The 13849-nt window shown below is 30.5% G+C and overlaps 2 protein-coding genes across 2 annotated transcripts in view; both read left to right on the top strand.

The window, feature by feature from the left end:
* Positions 1 to 13849, top strand: part of LOC142235372 (uncharacterized) — a 40547-nt gene that overhangs the window by 10998 nt on the left and 15700 nt on the right. The window contains exons 5-9 of the mRNA XM_075306627.1: positions 233 to 1612; positions 1673 to 1840; positions 1906 to 2079; positions 4308 to 4478; positions 4570 to 5079. Coding sequence (XP_075162742.1) covers positions 233 to 1612; positions 1673 to 1840; positions 1906 to 2079; positions 4308 to 4478; positions 4570 to 5079 — 2403 coding nt within the window. The remainder of the gene's footprint in view (positions 1 to 232; positions 1613 to 1672; positions 1841 to 1905; positions 2080 to 4307; positions 4479 to 4569; positions 5080 to 13849) is intronic.
* LOC142232952 (uncharacterized) lies at positions 5406 to 9681 on the top strand. The gene is made up of 2 exons (XM_075303679.1): positions 5406 to 5574; positions 8892 to 9681. The coding sequence occupies exons 1-2, from the start codon at positions 5410 to 5412 to the stop codon at positions 9543 to 9545; spliced, it is 819 nt and encodes a 272-aa protein (XP_075159794.1). The 5' UTR covers positions 5406 to 5409; the 3' UTR covers positions 9546 to 9681.

Below are 13849 nucleotides of genomic sequence, written 5' to 3'. Positions count from 1 at the left end.
AAATTTTGACAACATTTTCTATAGATATCAAAATGTTGAGAAAATTTGCTATAGAAATAAAATTTTGTTAAAATTTTATATAGGTAGAAAATTTTCGACAAAATTTTCAATAGAAATAACAAAATTTTTATAAAAGTTTTGACATTTAATAAAAATTTGTTGTCAATATTTTCTGTAGATATAAAAATTTTGACAGAATTTTTTTAATTTTCCATATTAATGTTTTTTCCAGATCATTTGCGATCCAACCAAATGTGAAAATGCCAGCGGAAATTCCACATTTCCTGCAAATGGAACAAATGCCGGTTATTGTGTCTGCAGCAATGGTGTAGTCGAATATCGTAAATGTCCCGATAATTCTGCATTTGATAGCAATCTCTTAGTCTGTATGATTGAAAGTGCAGCCTTGAAAGAAATCACCTGCCGCGGTGGTTATGCTGAGGGCGAATTCATACCCCATTTGAGAAATCGTGAAAAATTCTATATTTGCTTTAATGGAGAACTTGTGGAAACTAAATGTGGAGCTGGTAACTATTTCAGTAAAGAAAAGCAAAGTTGCGTACCCTATGGCAATGATCAGGGATCTACATCGCGTCGCAAGCGTAGTGTAGCCTTTGATATGATCAATGGGCCCACAGATGATTCCTGTCCTGGTGGTTATAAAAATGGTGATACTATACCTCATCCCAGAGATTGTTCTAGATGGTTAATCTGTTGTACGGGAGAACTGAAAGAAAAATCTTGTGCACCCGGAGAGCACTTCAATGCCGATACCATGCAATGTGAAGAAGATATTCACAACGTTTGCGTAATGGAGGGAATAAGTTGTGTAGGCAATGCAACCCTACAAAATCCTGCCAACTGTTCCACCTACTTTGTATGTTGTGGTGGCCAATATAGAGAAGAATCCTGTGGTGAAGGTTATTTCTTCAGCAAAGAAACCCAACAATGTGAAATTGATACTGACTATATGTGTTGGCCCTGTTCCGATGGTGAAACTATTCCTGGCGAGGAGTGTGATAAATACCTAATGTGTAGTGATGGAGAGTTTACACCCCAAGAATGTGGCATTGACAAATACTATGACGCTGAACAGCAAACCTGTGTTCCAGATACGAAATTCGTCTGCTGGATTAATGTGTGTGCAAATGAGACAACGGGAACACTTTTGCCAAGCCCTTTGCAATGTAATGCATTCTATTCCTGTGATAAAGGTATGCCCACACTATTGGAGTGTGACGAAGGTGAATATTTCAATGTAGAGGATCATGCTTGCCAACCTGATCTGGAGGCTGTATGTTACAATCCCTGTGCCCATGTGGACAAGATTACCGTTTTACCTCATCCAAGTTGCAATAAATACTATTGGTGCAATTGCAATCAGACATTGGTGGGTACTTGTAACACAGGTGGTTTTGATCCCGAAATTGGCAGCTGTAATCCCAATTATAAATGTGATACCAATTTATGTGATGATCAACCAGATTACTACACTTATGGGGATGATGATGACGATACTAAATTTTACGTTTGTATTGATGGAGTACCCATAGAGCATACATGTCCCGAAAATAAAACGTTCAATGGTTTTATCTGTGCTCATAAATCGGATGTAAGTGCGGATCCCCTATGATCTTCAGATTCTGTTCACTAATTTTTTCTTTAATTTTAGGCCGATTGTGATTCCACAATGTGTGAAACACTCGATAATTATGAGGCCTTCCCCACACTGAATTCTTCGGAGACAAATGCTTTCTGTATGTGCATTGATGGTTTTGCTACGAAATACGATTGTCCCCCGGAATATTATTTCAATGAAACTTACGGAATGTGTACTTCGGTAGGGGAAAATTGGTTATAATTTGAGAAAATATCGATTTCTTATTTTTTTCCATTTCATTTCAGAATGCCGCCTGTGATCCCATGATCTGTAAGACCAGTCCCGATTTCTTTGTCTTCGCTAATAACCATGATACCAACAGTTTCTGTTTGTGTCTCAATGATGAACCAGTCGTTGTGGAATGTCCCAGTGGCAGTTATAATCCATATACTTCATCTTGTACGAATGTTCAAATTTCGGTAAGTCGGAATATGTTGCAATTTTAACCACAGATAAAACTTTTTGCAATGAAATGCTTTTCATTTCAAATGAAACCTTCTTTCATTTCAAATGACACTTTTTCATTTCAAATGAAACCTTTTTTCATTTCAAATGAAACCTTTTTTCATTTCAAATGACACTTTTTTCATTCAAAATTTTAACTTTGTGTTTAATTATACCCACCACCATAGAATGGATATGAGCATATAATAAATTTGTCATTCAGTTTGAAACACATCGAACGATCGATTTTCGACTATACAAAGTACTGTTAAACCTCTAAAACTTGGACACTCTGAAAAGTGGATACCTCCCAAACGTGGACAGTTGTCTGGGTATATCGGTATATAGCCCATCTTCGATTTAGGTTTTGATATAGCCCCCTTATAAACCGACCTCACGTTTCATGGTCTTGAGTATCTAGACATCGAAATTTTTATTTTAGATCCTCAAACAGGTGTTCCGAATATGATGTGAATCGGCCCATGTTTTGCTAAAACTGCCATGCAGCCAGCCTTTTGTCAAAATTATATTTTTATAGAAAATGTTGTCAAAATGTTATTTCTACAGAAAATTTTGTCAAAATTTTATTTGGATAGAATTTTTTTTTCAAAATTTTATTTCTATAGAAAATTTTGTCAAAATTTTATTTCTATAAAACATTTTGTCAACATTTTATTTCTATAGAACATTTTGTCAATATTTTATTTCTATAGAAATGCGAAATTTATAATTTCTTTTAAGTCAAACGTTTCAGACAAGCGTTAGAATGGACAAAAAATTATATAATTATTTATTTAACAAAATATCACATTTTTTTTTAATTCACATCCAAAACACTGACTTTGCCCTATGACAAGCTCATGTTAAATTCATCGCTTCTGCGACAATTTTGCACCACTTCCGAATTCAAAAAGAATATTTTCACTACTTTTTTGGCGACGCTTTTTTTGCTGAAAAGTTAGTGCATATATTTGCCACACCCAGAAGGAGCCGAGATATCCACATTGTGCCTTTGGCAATAATGTTCAGGGTCAACCCCTGAATTGATTTGTCGATGTCCGTCTGTCTGTGAATACATTTTTGGAATCAAAGTCTAGGTCGAAGTTTTAGTCGAATCGAATTCAAATTTGGCACAGATATGTATTTTGGGTCTGAATAAAACCATATCGGAAGGAACTTATGTGCACGGTTGCCACAGTTGGTACAATTCTCACACAAAAAGGTCGATTTTTTACTGCTAGGTAGAATTCTTGATGTTTTAGTAGATTTTGCAAAATATTCCTGTCCAATTAAGACCTACTTAATTTTTCTTATAGATTTTGACAAAATGTCTATAGAAATAAAATTTAGACAAATTTCTTAAATATATAAAACATACAAAAAAATTTTAACAAATTTTTCGAAAGAAAAAAAAAATTGTCAAAATTTTCTATAGAAATAAAATTTTGTCACAATTTTCTATAGAAATAAAATTTTGTCAAAATTGTCTATAGAAATAAAATTTTGTCACAATTTTCTATAGAAATAAAAATTTTTGTCAAAATTTTGTATAGAAATAAAATTTTGTCAAAATTTTCTATAGAAATAAAATTTTGTCAAAATTTTTTATAGAAATAAAATTTTATCAAAATTTTTAGTAGAAATAAAATTTTCTGTAGAAATAAAATTTTAGCAAAATTTTCTATAGAAATAAAATTTTGAAAAAATGTTCTGTAGAAATAAAATTTCGACGAAGTATTCTATGAAAATAAAATTTTGAAAAGTTTTCTGTAGAAATAAAATTTTAGAAAATTTTTCTATAGAAATAAAATTTTGTAGAAATTTTTCAATAGAAATAAAATTTTGTCAAAAGTTTTGACAACATTTTTCTACAGAAAAAGTTTTACCAAATTTTCTATAAAAATAAAATTTTGTAGAAAAATTTCTTTAGAAATAAAATTTTGTAGACACTTTTCTATAGAAATATATAATATTGCAAACTTATAAAATAAAATAATAAAACATTTCGTCGAAGAAAACAACGTTTTTTTCATAATAACCACAAAAACTTCAATTTGGTAGATTTTTTTTTCAAATTTTGGGAGATTATTTTTGACAAGAGTGGCAATGTCAAATGTGCTAAATTTAACTAAAATAGCTTCAGATTTAGATATGTAGAATTTAATAAAATTTCTTTCAATTTCTTTTTTCTTCGTGTTAATAGAAACAATGCGATCAACTTGTATGCCACAGTGAAAGTGACAACTACATCTATTCCTCCAATGATGACACATTGAATGGCTTCTGTCGTTGCCTATCTAAAGTTGGAGTATTCGAAAACTGCCCTGAGGGCTCTGTATTTAATCCCAACATGAATATTTGCAAATTAAACAATGTAAGTCCAATGTGATCCACGAAATGGGGCAATTTCAGTCCATATTCGTTTTGCAACCGCTCTATAATGGTATTTTGCATATTCCTTTTAGATTAATTGTGATTCATCCAAATGTCCAGCTGGTGAGGATAATGTAAAAATTCCAGCACTTACCACAACTCAAGGCTATTGCGAATGTGTCGATGGAGAGGCAACTTATTATAATTGTGACGATAATGGCGATTTTAATGCAACCTCTGGAGAATGCATGCCACCAATCTGTAATCCAGTTCAATGCATTGGTGCTGCAGATGGCACTGCCTTTGCTGCCGAAGGAACTACCACAGGTTTTTGTTTATGTATCAATGGTAATGTGCAATATCGTGATTGTCCTGATGGAGGCGTCTTCAGTGATGTAACGAATACATGTAAAATTCCCATGGTACCCTGTAAGAATGAAAGCTGCGCAGGCCAATTGAATGGTATCAAAGTAACCGCATGGGGTACCATGAATGGTTATTGTTTGTGCAATAATAATGTGGCTACCTATGAAGATTGTCCCAATCATTGGGTATTCGTGGAGGACGATCAGACCTGTAGTCCACCGAATACACCTGTAGAGGTAAGCGATATAGTGTTAAAGCTCACAGCCATATAAGGAATATGATCATCTGAAATCTCAATGTTTCAAGAGCAAAATGTTAGTTTTGCACATGGAACGGTAGCATGTTTATGACAATCATATTATTTTTATGGGAAATTATGTATAGGATTCCGGCAATCAATATTTATGATTCACTAATAAATTTTTGTGACAAAAATGTTCTACGTCTCCCTTACAATATTCCCATTATGTTATTGAGACATGTTTGAGGTGATCATATTGGTTCTCTGCGTACATAAACGTAATGATTTTTTATTTAAATTTTATTTTCCCTAGGATTTATGTGATATGAATTATTGCTCGGAAGCTGAAGCTTACTTGAATGAAAAATTCCCCTCCCAAAATAATGCCTATGGTTATTGCATGTGTGCCAAAGATGGCACCACTTTTACGTACTGTAGTGAGGGTGAAATATTCGATATAACATCACGGGAATGTGCCCCCTCAACAGAAGTAAGTAATTTCTTTAGAAAATCCGGGCGTATATATTTCAATTTTCTATAGAAATAAAATTTTGACAAAATTTGACAAATTTATATTCTGCAAAATCTGTTGGTATCTGACTAATATTTTTGAAAAGCTTATTTTTAATTTCAAATAATGATCATTTTTATACCCTCCACCATGAGGGAGGGAGCCACCGTGGTGCAATGGTTAGCATGCCCGCCTTGCATACACAAGGTCGTGGGTTCGATTCCTGCTTCGACCGAACACCAAAAAGTTTTTCAGCGGTGGATTATCCCACCTCAGTAATGCTGGTGACATTTCTGAGGGTTTCAAAGCTTCTCTAAGTGGTTTCACTACAATGTGGAACGCCGTTCGGACTCGGCTATAAAAAGGAGGTCCCTTGTCATTGAGCTTAACATGGAATCGCGTAGCACTCAGTGATAAGAGAGAAGTTCACCAATGTGGTATCGCAATGGACTGAATAATCTAAGTGAGCCTGATACATCGGGCCGCCACCTAATCTAATCTAACCTTTGACAAAATTTTCTATAGAAAAAAATATTGACTTAATTTTCCATAGAAATAAACTTTTGTACAAAGTTTCTATTGAAAAAATTTTGACAACATTTGTAGAGAATAAAAACTCTTGACAAAATTTTTTATAGAAATAAAATTTTAACAACATCTTCTATAGAAATAAAATTTTGACAAAATTTTTTATATAAAAAAATAACTTTGACAAAATTTTCTATAGAAATAAAATTTTGGCAAAAATTTCGATAGAAATAAAATATTGACAAAATTTTCTATAGAAAATAAATTTTAACTAAATGTTCTATAAAAAAAAAATTAACAAAATTTTCTATAGAAAAATAAAATTAAAAAAAAAATCAATAAAAATAAGCTTTTGATAAAATTTTCTACAGAAATAAAATTTTGAAAAATTTTCTATAGAAATAAAATGTTGTACAAAATTTTCTATAAGAATAAAATTTTGAGAACATTTTCTGTAAAAAAAAATTACAAAATTTTCTATAGAAATAAAATTTTGATAAAATTTTCTGTAGAAATAAAAATTTGATAACATTTTCTGTAGAAATACAATTTTGACAACATTTTCTATAGAATTTAAAATTTTGACAAAATTTGCAATAGAAATATTTTTGTTTTTCAAGTTTTCTATAGAATTTAAAATTTTAACAAAAAAAAAATATTGACTTAATTTTCCATTGAAATAAAATTTTGTACAAATTTTCTATTGAAAAAATTTTGACAAAATTTCTAGAGAATAAAAACTCTTGACAAAATTTTTTATAGAAATAAAATTTTAACAACATTTTCTATAGAAATAAAATTCTGACAAAATTGTTTATATAAAAAAATAACTTTGACAAAATTTTCTATAGAAATATAATTTTGACAAAAATTTCGATAGAAATAAATTTTTGACAAAATTTTCTATAGAAAAAACTTTTAATTAAATGTTCTATAAAAAAATTTAACAAAATTTTCTATAGAAAATAAAATTAAAAAAAAAAATTCGATAAAATAAGCTTTTGATAAAATTTTCTATAGAAATAAAATGTTGTACAAAATTTTCTATAAGAATAAAATTTTGAGAACATTTTCTGTAAAAAAATGTACAAACTTTTCTATAGAAATAAAATTTTGACAAAATTTTCTATAGAAATAAAATTTTGACAAAATTGTCTATAGAAATAAAATTTTGACAAAATTTTCTATAGAAATAAAAATTTGATAACATTTTCTGTAGAAATACAATTTTGACAACATTTTCTATAGAATTTAAAATTTTGACAAAATTTGCAATAGAAATATTTTTGTTTTTCAAGTTTTCTATAGAATTTAAAATTTTAACAAAAAAAATATTGACTTAATTTTCCATTGAAATAAAATTTTGTACAAATTTTCTATTGAAAAAATTTTGACAAAATTTCTAGAGAATAAAAATTCTTGACAAAATTTTTATAGAAATAGAATTTTAACAACATTTTCTATAGAAATAAAATTTTGACAAAATTTTTTATATAAAAAAATAACTTTGACAAAATTTTCTATAGAAATAAAATTTTGACAAAAATTTCAATAGAAATAAAATTTTCTATAGGAAATAAATTTTAACTAAATGTTCTATAAAAAAATTTAACAAAATTTTCTATAGAAAAATAAAATTAAAAAAAAATTCGATAAAATAAGCTTTTGATAAAATATTCTACAGAAATAAAATTTTGAAAAATTTTCTATAGAAATAAAATTTTGAAAAATTTTCTATAGAAATAAAATGTTGTACAAAATTTTCTATAAGAATAAAATTTTGAGAACATTTTCTTTAAAAAAAATTACAAAATTTTCTATAGAAATAAAATTTTGACAACATTTTCTATAGAAATAAAATTTTGGCAACATTTTCTATAGAATTTAAAATTTTGACAAAATTTGTAATAGAAATATTTTTGTTTTTCAAGTTTTCTATAGAATTTAAAATTTTAACAAAAAAAATATTGACTTAATTTTCCATTGAAATAAAATTTTGTACAAATTTTCTATTGAAAAAAGTTTGACAAAATTTCTAGAGAATAAAAATTCTTGACAAAATTTTTATAGAAATAGAATTTTAACATCATTTTCTATAGAAATCAAATTTTGACAAAATTTTTTATATAAAGAAATAACTTTGACAAAATTTTCTATAGAAATAAAATTTTGACAAAAATTTCGATAGAAATAAAATTTTCTATAGGAAATAAATTTTAACTAAATGTTCTATAAAAAATTTAACAAAATTTTCTATAGAAAAATAAAATTTAAAAAAAATCGATAAAATAAGCTTTTGATAAAATTTTCTACAGAAATAAAATTTTGAAAAATTTTCTACAGAAATAAAATTTTGAAAAATTTTCTATAGAAATAAAATGTTGTACAAAATTTTCTATAAGAATAAAATTTTGAGAACAATTTCTGTAAAAAAAATTTACAAAATTTTCTATAGAAACAAAATTTTGATAACATTTTCTGTAGAAATAAATATAGAATTTAAAATTTTAACAAAATTGTCATTAGTAATAAAATTTTGTACAAAATTTTCTATAGAAATAAAATTTTGACAAATTCTTTATAGAAATAAAATTTTGTACAAAATTTTCTATAGAAATAAAATTTTGACAAAATATTCTAAAGAAATAATATAAATACAATGTACAAACCACACCAATTACACATAATTTTACATTTCCTTTTTTTGCAAATTCTCCCATATAAATGTTATCGTTTTTTTTTCTCTCCAAAATTCTTTCTACTTTCAGAGTCAGTGCGATATATCCCTATGCGCTAATGCTACCGTGGATAATACATACACCACACCAGCCAAGAGTAACAATTCTTACTTCTGTTTCTGTTCGGGTCCAAACAATGTAATGCTACTCAGTTGTCCCAATGGAAAATATTACAGCGACACACAACAGAAGTGTGTTAGCAGTGTTGAAGAAGGATGCTCATGTCCTAATGGCCTACAAAATGGTGATCGCACTGCCGACTCTAACGATTGCACCAAATATTATGAATGTAATGGAGGTACTATGCATCACACTGCCTGTCCAAGTGGTAAATATTTCAGCACCAGTGTAATGTGTTGCATTGAAGATGATGGAACCTGTTGCAATAAAAATATGGCAAGGACCTGTATTGGAGCTTATAGCGAGGGTGAACGCATATCACATCCCTATAATGAGCAAATGTATTATGTCTGTGAGAATAATATGCTACATGAACGCGATTGTGGATTGGGTCGGATTTTCGATCAATTGAATAATCAATGTCAGAAGGCTTCACGTGTATCCAGCTATCATCATCATCATAATCATAATTTCCAACATTCAGTGCACAAACGTTCGGCTGAGGTTGACGAAGTAAGAACATTTAAAAAATTTACAGATTTCTTCACAAAATATCTTTGGTGAAAAACAAGATGAGAATTATTTAGCGAATTCGATTGAAATTGAAAATAAGTTTTCTGAGCGACAACTCCATTCCACCCTTAGCTCACACATACACAAACAAAATTTAATACAAAAAAGGTCCTCCTGAATATTGTGGCGAAATAGAAGAACATTTCCAATATGTGCTTATATTTTGAATTGTATGAATGAATTATTATTATACAACAAACAAAAAATAAAACCAAAACATTTTGAAAAGAAAACAACAGAACGTTTACTTTTTGGCGAAATTCTTTAGGCGCTTTTTTCTTTAAAATTAAAAAAAAAAACAAGGCTATATATGCAAAAATATTATTTCTTTTCTCATAATCAAAATTTTAGCTAAACCTAATAATGTTGGTGAAATTTAGAGACAATAAATATGAACATTTCATTCTTCCTTCAAGAAAACCATTAACGACAAATTAGTATCATTCTTTATCTAATATTTCGGTTCGAAGCTAAGCATTTTTTTGTATTGTTTGTACGAACGAATGACAACATGCAAACAAAAAATTAACGAATTTCGCCAGAAATAACGTTTTTTTGTTTGTACAAAATTTGTTGCAAAATAATGTTGTCATATTGGAAATGCTTTGATAGCTGCAAAACAAAAGAATAATACTTTGTGGAAAATTGGTGTTTTTAGATAAAGAATTATTTAGCATATTGTTGTAACAGTTTTTTTTTTGATTTCATAAATTTTTATACACCAGCTTGCGCCCAGATCAAGGTCGCAGAGTTGACTAAGATGAGATGTGTCCGGAGCAGGGTTCCCAGTATTATTCCCCAAATTGGTCACTTTCGTTCCCAAAAATCCTTAAATTAAATTAAAATTCCTCACAAAAATTCTCGAAAAAAATTTAACACGTTTTTATAAAAAAAAATAAGGAATTAGGTTCTGCAGTAGAATATCAGTAATAATTTAAAATTTAAAAACAATTGTCATGCCCAAATGCTCGAGAAATGAGAATAGGAGTTCCGACCACGGTTGCCACTCTAGCTTAAAATAATCTACCAAAATTTGGAGAAAATTTTACCAAACAGACTACCAAAAAAATCTTATTTTAGAAAATGTTGCCAAATTTTATTTCTATAGAAAATTTTGTTAAAATTTTATTTCTATAGAAAATGTTCTCAACATTTTATTTCTATAGAGAATTTTGTCAAAATTTTATTTGTATAGAAAATGTTGTCAAACATTATTTATTCTTTTCCTCTGTTGGTTAAGCTACACTTGTAGTTTAGTCAATGCATGGTTTTAAGCTGAAATCAAAAACAACAACAATGATTAAAGAAAGAAACCAACAATAACAAAACAAAACGAATGAAAACAAGTATATACGGCCGTAAGTTTGGCCAGGCCGAATCTTATGTACCCTCTACCATGTATTGCGTAGAAACTTCTACGAAAGACTGTCATTCACAATCGGATTACTTGGGTTGTGGTATCTTAAAACTTCTTAACATCGTTTTCTAAATTGTGAGTTAGTCCATACGTGGTATATATTAGACAAAAAAGTTATGTATAGTTAAGTCTACAAATAATTACGAATCGATATGGATTTTTGCACGGTACGTAGAGAGCCAGAATTGAAATATGGGGGTCGCTTATATGGGGGCTATATACAATTATGAACTTGATATGGACCAATTTTTGTGTGATTGGAAATCGATTTATCTGAGGCATATATATAACTATAGACCGATATGGACCTAGTTAGGCATGGTTGTTAACGACCATATATTAGCACAATGTACCAAATTTCAACTCAATCGGATGATTTGGCTTGGTACATTGGCTCCTCCAAGAGACTCCAAAACCAAATCTCGGGATCGGTTTATATGGGGCTATATATGATTATGGACTGATATGGACCACTTTTGGCATGGTTGTTATATATCACATACTATCACCACGTACCAAATTTCAAGAAGATCGGATGAATTTTGCTTCTCCAAAAGGCACCGGAGGTCAAATCTGGGGATCGGTTTATATGGGAACTATATATAATTATGGACTGATAGGAACCAATTCCTGCATGGTTGTTGGATACCCTATACTAACATCACGTACCAAATTTCAACCGAATGGGAAGAATTTTGCTCTTCCAACGGGCTCTGGAGGTCAAATCTGGGGATCGGTTTATATGGGACCTATATATCATTATGGGCCGATACCGACCAATTTTTGCATGGGAGTTTGAGGCCATATATTAACACCACGTACCAAATTTCAACCGAATGGGAAGAATTTTGCTCTTCCAACGGGCTCTGGAGGTCAAATCTGGGGATCGGTTTATATGGGACCTATATATCATTATGGGCCGATACCGACCAATTTTTGCATGGGAGTTTGAGGCCATATATTAACACCACGTACCAAATTTCAACTGAATCAGATGAATTTTGGTCTTCCAAGAGGCTCCGGAGGACAAATCTGGTGATCGGTTTATATGGGGGCTATATATAATTATGGACCGATGTGGACCAATTTTTGCATGGTTGTTAGAGACCATATACTAACACCATGCACCAAATTTCACCCGGATCGGATGAAATTTGCTTCTCTTAGAGGCCACGCAAGCCAAATTTGGGGGTCCGTTTATATGGGGGCTATACGTAAAAGTGGACCGATATGGCCCATTTGCAATACCATACCGACCTACATCAATAACAACTATTTGTGCCAAGTTTCAAGTCGATAGCTTGTTTCGTTCGGAAGTTAGCGTGATTTCAACAGACGGACGGACGGATGGACGGACATGCTCAGATCGACTCAGAATTTCACCACGACCCAGAATATATATACTTTATGGGGTCTTAGAGCAATATTTCGATGTGTTACAAACGGAATGACAAAGTTAATATACCCCCCATCCTATGGTAGAGGGTATAAAAAGGGGAAGCACGCTCAGCCAACTGCACTCAAATCGATGATTTGATGGTGGCAAATGAAAAGAGAAATGTTTGTATGAATTTATTTCGGAATAAGCCGGCTAAACCTTTTTTCGGAAGGTTCAAGTGTAATTTTGATAATTTTTTTTTTTTTTGTTTTGCTGCAAGTAGAGGATGCTGATGAGGAATGTGGTAATTCCATCCAACCATCTTGCAATCTATAGGGCTTTGCCCAAATAAATTTGACAAACATTCTTTTCCTCTGTTGGTTAAGCTACACTTGTAGTTTAGTCAATGTATGGTTTTAAGCTCAAATCAAAAACAACAACAACATTATATTTCTATAGTAAATTTTGTCAAAATGTTATTTCTATAGAAAATTTTGTCAAATTTTTATTTCTATGGAAAATGTTTTCAAAATTTTAATTCTATAGAAAATTTTGTAAAAATTTTATTTATAAGAAAATTTTGTTAAAATTGTATGTATAAGAAAATTTTGTCAAAATTTTATTTCTATAGAAAATTTTTAACTAGTTGGACCAAAACTACTACAGTCTTCCGTGGGAGGTCTCCTTCCTCCTGTGCTATGGGCGGAGGTCTGACACCGAGAACAGGATTAACTTTGCAGCTTCTCACAGCTTCAGCTACAGTATCCTCATGAATCCCGTTCAGACTTGCCTTGTATGCTGCTTGATCTAGAGGCTATCTTTTGTAGCGCTAGATCTCAAGCGGTCCACCTGATAAGACCGAAAATATAAGAATCAATGAAGTTTAAAAGTGATAAGCAAGAAGACATCTCCCTCCCCAGACTGGACTACATAACTGGTAAATTTAAAGTTCATGAGAGAAGCACTCTTGAAAGTAAGGCGGGCAAAAAGGACAAACCTCCCGAACGTAGGTTCGGCAGTTCCGAATCTTATGCACCCTCCACCATGGATTGCGTAGAAACTTATACTAAAGATTGTCATACACAATCGAATTACTTGTGTTGTGGTAATACTTCTTAGAATTGAACTTCTTAGATTGAATACGTATACACGCAGAGAAGAAACATGATTGTCACAATCATATTCGAAGAGCAAAATAATATGATAGGAGCTTTTTTTGCGGCAACCATGTAACATTTTCACCTGCAACCTGTTGGCTCAGTGAACATGGTTCTAAGAAAAATAAAATTGCCCTCATCTAAAATGTTATAATATTGATAAAAAGAATTTTGTTACCATTAAAAGACAATGGTCACGGTCTAAAATGTTATGGTATTAGTCAAAAATGTTTTTCTCCCAGTTAAAATAACATGCTCACAACCTAAAATGTTTTAATCTTTATGAAAAAACTTTTGTCGTCGTCGAAAAAAGGACGTCACTTGAGAAAAGAAAACACAAAAT

The sequence above is a fragment of the Haematobia irritans genome, chromosome 4 (assembly GCF_050003625.1).
Source record: "Haematobia irritans isolate KBUSLIRL chromosome 4, ASM5000362v1, whole genome shotgun sequence".
Lineage (NCBI taxonomy): Eukaryota > Metazoa > Arthropoda > Insecta > Diptera > Muscidae > Haematobia > Haematobia irritans.
This window is presented reverse-complemented; position numbering and strand designations above follow the sequence as displayed.

Bases quoted from the DNA above. Each gene is read 5' to 3' on its own strand.
- LOC142232952 (XM_075303679.1), top strand. From the start codon at position 5,410: ATGAATTATTGCTCGGAAGCTGAAGCTTACTTGAATGAAAAATTCCCC. The intron at 5,575-8,891 runs GTAAGTAATTTC...TTCTACTTTCAG, and splicing joins AATGTGCCCCCTCAACAGAA to AGTCAGTGCGATATATCCCT.